Source organism: Hyalella azteca, unplaced genomic scaffold (assembly GCF_000764305.2).
Source record: "Hyalella azteca isolate HAZT.00-mixed unplaced genomic scaffold, Hazt_2.0.2 contig15600, whole genome shotgun sequence".
Classification (NCBI taxonomy): domain Eukaryota; kingdom Metazoa; phylum Arthropoda; class Malacostraca; order Amphipoda; family Hyalellidae; genus Hyalella; species Hyalella azteca.
The window spans coordinates 36,229-40,706 of NW_025945443.1; the positions used below are offsets into that span (position 1 = coordinate 36,229).

General features: G+C 37.8%; 1 protein-coding gene across 1 annotated transcript; it reads right to left on the reverse strand.

Moving 5' to 3' along the window:
* Window positions 1-748: 748 nt before the first annotated feature.
* LOC108670461 (anamorsin homolog) lies at window positions 749-4,267 on the reverse strand. The gene is made up of 3 exons (XM_018157939.2): window positions 3,910-4,267; window positions 1,850-2,314; window positions 749-1,567 (listed from the first exon to the last, which is right to left on the reverse strand). Exons 1-3 carry the CDS (start codon window positions 4,000-4,002, stop codon window positions 1,325-1,327), a joined length of 801 nt encoding a protein of 266 aa, XP_018013428.1. The 5' UTR covers window positions 4,003-4,267; the 3' UTR covers window positions 749-1,324.
* Between the last annotated feature and the right edge of the window lie 211 nt (window positions 4,268-4,478).

The following is a 4,478-nucleotide window of genomic DNA, read 5'->3' on the forward strand; positions in this document are numbered from 1 at the left end:
TCCCGACATCACTACGGTATATGATGAAATGGAAGCAAACATGCACTGAAAAAGAATTAATATGCTGAGGTTGCAACATCAATAAATCATATGTTATCCTACAAATTCAAGACTATTGCTGAAAAGAAATCACTTAAGTGAGCTCAATCAAGCTTCAGAAATACAGTAAGTAAATGCGATCGTCTTTCCTCCTTACTCGTAATGCGCAGTGAGTTAGTTAGTTTAGTGGCCAAATGTTTACTGGCGCTTCAGCTATTTAGCTATCTCGCACCGAAAGTCAAGATGAACATCACCATAGAGGTGGAAGGTCTCAATTATTCATCACCCACAAGGGGCGGAAGGTCTCAGATGTCCAGCCCGCTGAAGCTGGCTCGAAAGAAGCAGCGTTAGCATCTCAAAGAGACGAAGTGACAAGGAGGGACAGGTGAAAAGCAACAGAAACTAAGACACTCGAACAAGAGGTCGTTTACACGGGACGTCGACCGCCCGCACGAGAGAGACAGAGAAGTGAAATATAAATAATCCTACCTACATAATAACTTAACCCCACAACTGAGACCTGCAGTCAGACACCGCGAGCTCAGCGGTGGGGCGCTCAGGAACAATCCCCTAGGAACGCGAAATCCCATAGGACTTCTGACGCGCACAGACACGCGTCAGAAGTCCCCCCTGTAAAACTTTGGATGCGCTAGAGAAGATGTTTTCTCCTTGTATTGTAACTCTCTTGTATGGTTAGTGAAAGTTCATATATGCTGTACAATTACTTTATTAACGGAAATTACTTTGAAGTAACGCGACAGAAAAATATGAGAACAAACTTCGCCAGCATGCTAATGCTTGACTGGAGGAAGAGCCCTATCAAGTATAAAAAATTAAATCTTTTAAAATTCTAAGATAAGGAACGTGAATATGGACTGCATGCAAGCAATGTAAGTAATCATAATTTAAATCAACCCAAGTCTTCATCGAACATACAAAACCATAACAGTTTTACACGGTTCAATTTACCTAATTAATCAAGTAGCTCATAATATGAGCATAAATGAAGTGATGCCTGATTCGATTGAATATTCAATGGCTGGAGGAAGTGCATGGTACCGTAATTTGGCACATAAATTGCTCTGCGTGTGCAAGTGCCTTGCCGATGGTCACCAGAATCTGATCACGAAGCTATTCTCCCTCGAATCTTGAGTTACAATATTCGCAAACAAAAATTTGACAGCTCTTTCGGGTTTATTGTAGTCTTTACTGATGTATTTCTCTCATGAAATCCCACAACTTTTCAGTAGTAGAACTGTAAGTTGTCGAAACGTATCAGAGAACTTCAAATGGTATCAAGTAGCGTAGTGTCCATAAGCTTGACCTTTTCTCCGGGTTTGAAGGCAGGCAATCCGGCGTAGGGGCAAGAAGCACATCTAAATGCGTCTCCTAAATAACAGTTACCACAAGATGACTTGAAATCTTTCTTTGCAGCGTCTTTTTCGGCCTGCATTTCAGATTCGAGCTCTTCTTTCAGACCACATGAGCAGTTTTTGCAGGCCTTGCGTTCGCCAGTTGTGCCACAAACCTGTCAGTAAGAAATGACATGAATGAAATTATTTACAAAAATCATAAAAGAACGGATCGTGTTAAAATTGAAAGTTTTGTGTGAACTGATAAAATAAGTTCCTATAGGTACTTGTTTGCAAGGGATACAACAATACAAAATTATCGTATTTTCTAAGGTTCAACTGAACGTCGTCTGTGCTACTAGTAGTATCTAAGGAGCTGATAGCAGAGTTTATACCGTCAGTAGACAGAAGATGAATGAGGATATAACAATGAAATGCATGAAGTTACACATAATCACCTTGAGGGATGCTGCATCAGGTTTGACTTTGTCTTCTTCAGTGAGCAGATCATCAGGATCATCAAGAGTTTCAGAAACATTTGAACTCTTGGAAGCAAAAGAAAGCGGCATGGATGAGCCCATTTCAAAGTCCGGTTTGCACGCCAAGATTTCTTTGACTGCCACGCCGGTGCTTGCCGACTTTTGTTCGTCTGTAAGGTTAACATCCCCCACTACGCGCACGTCGGTGTAACCTGACAGCCTCAGGTTACTGAGAATGAGGTCCACTGAACTGGAAGCAACGACCAACTTTCCAGAGGGTTTGAGCAAGCGAGAGATTTCAGACAGCAACTCAATAGGAGCCTCACTGGCGAAGGGGAAGCAGAGGCCAAGCAGGGCTAGGTCGTACTTCGATGATGGCAGAGAGGACTGTGCTAACATGTGTGCAGATTCGGTAGCCACGCTACCGTCACTTCCAACAGCATCCTGTAATTGAATAAACTCGTGATGAAGCATTCAAACATAGCAGACATGATAGATGCTTAACCACTATTTAAAACCTCTTTGTAACAATAAACTCCATGTAAATTTATATTCTAGTAAATACAATGTGGAAATGTGACCCATTAATAAAATGTATATAGAAAATTTTTTAAAGACCACGTTTTTCATGTGGACTCAGAAGTAGAAAATAATTTTTCGGCAGCTGCTGATCTCTGTTTGCTTTCATTCTCTTGGTCTTTTGTATTTCAGTTAAAATATTTTATAACATCTACAACGAAAAACGTGGGGCGCATCTTCATTTAGGCATGCCTTAATTTCAATTTTGAATTCAACCACTATTTCGAATTATATCAGCAATACACTTATCAAATGTTCAATGAACCATCATATATTTTTTTTATACATTTTATTTTCTACTTTTTAGTTTTTAAGTATTTAATTTTCTCCTTTTAGTCCGTTGCTACACATGAAAAACGTTGTTGCGAGCCAATTTACTTGACTCGACACACGTATCGATGATACGAAGCGTATCATCGATATACGCAGTCTAAACACGAATATCCTCTCGAGGATGACGTGCATTAAAGGTTCCCAACCCCTGATTGTGAGTTCCTTTAGAGTTTATAACTACTGCAAAAAGGTCAACCATCCTACATAATATTCATTTAATTTCAGTTGGCCACGCATATGCACAAAAGAAAATTATTTTCAAAGTTCTGTAGAAAATTGTATTCAAGGGGATACATTGTTGTTCCCATATTTATCTGGGTGCGTGGCTGTAATAAAGAAAGGTTCGGTAATAAATACGCCTGGAAACGTGCAACAAATTATTGATTATTGTATTGTCATCGGGAGCTGAGCTTCCCTAAAAATTTCAGAGCGCTAGCTAGCGGGAAAGTTGGTGAAATATCGATTGCAAGATTTGATCATCACAGACAGACACGAAAGCGACCTAAGAAAAACGTGGTAAAAAAACAGGGTAAAGAGGTTTGATATTAAATACTTTTTTTAGTTGAACGATTTATATTCAATAACTTGAATAAGAATTAGCTTATAAATTTGAAACATGAATTTAACTGGAATTCCATCAGTCCAAAAAAGATCTTTTGCAAATTAAAAATAGGTACTTTAATATGAAATTATCAAAAAAATTAGGGAATATGAAGTAATTTGGGGTTCACTGACAGGAGTTGGAATTACAGTACTTCTGATAAGAAGACTTTGCAAAATCCTGATGTTGTAACCTGATTATTGAATTCTGAATTATATTTATCAATTCAAATACTGGCATACTGAAAGGGAAAATAAGATTTATTTGATACATTTCTCAATATTACTCTTTGCTAAAGATGCCAAGAACTACTTAGTTTGAATACTGCATAATTTTCACAGCAAAAGTCAGTAACGTAATTTACTTTTTTTCTAAATTACAACTTTAAATACTGGCATACTATATTGGAAAATGAAAGTTAGTCGATACATTTCTTAATCTTATTCCTTGAAAAATATTTTAAAAACACAGAATTTTTCCTACCTAGTTCCTACCCTACAAAAATAAGGAACAGTGCATGACTCACCCTGAGTGGCATCACCAGCGCCTTGACATCAGACTCTGTAGATGTTGTTTCCCACACCACCAGCACATGCTGCCCTTCACTGGCTTGGTGCATTCTAGGAGATTCCTCAAGGATTATCACTGTTGAAAACTACTTGCAAGATGAATTTTGAAAGCGGAGGTATGGGAAGCATGGAAAAAAAGTGTTTTGCATTAGCATATTTGTGGCTTATGGGAAAATTTTTTTATAAAAACTTTAAACCATCCATGAAAAATTCAATTAGGCATTAATAAGGAAAATAAGTACCTGAAGACTTTTGTTGAGCAAAATACATAAGGCCCAGTAGAATAGTTTACTTTTTTTAATCTAATAATAATCCAATAGAATGGAATACCTATGATTGGAAGCTAAACAATACTTAATATTGGAAATTGTCCTGAGAGAGAATCTACCAGGAACTTTGTGGCACTAAAAAAGGCAGAAAAGCTCTAGTAGTGAGGTTTGCAGCACAGACAGCCACATAGTGGCAAAAGATTTCTTAGAAACCAGTAATTTTTAATTTCGTGATCTACCTAGTTCAAAATTTTATT

What these genes read in the sequence shown, in the direction of transcription:
- LOC108670461 (XM_018157939.2), bottom strand. Translation starts at nt 4,002, where the DNA reads ATGCACCAAGCCAGTGAAGGGCAGCATGTGCTGGTGGTGTGGGAAACA. An exon ending in CGCTGGTGATGCCACTCAGG is followed by an intron (nt 2,315 to 3,909) that starts GTGAGTCATGCA and finishes ATTCAATTACAG; the next exon opens with GATGCTGTTGGAAGTGACGG. An exon ending in CTGATGCAGCATCCCTCAAG is followed by an intron (nt 1,568 to 1,849) that starts GTGATTATGTGT and finishes TCTTACTGACAG; the next exon opens with GTTTGTGGCACAACTGGCGA.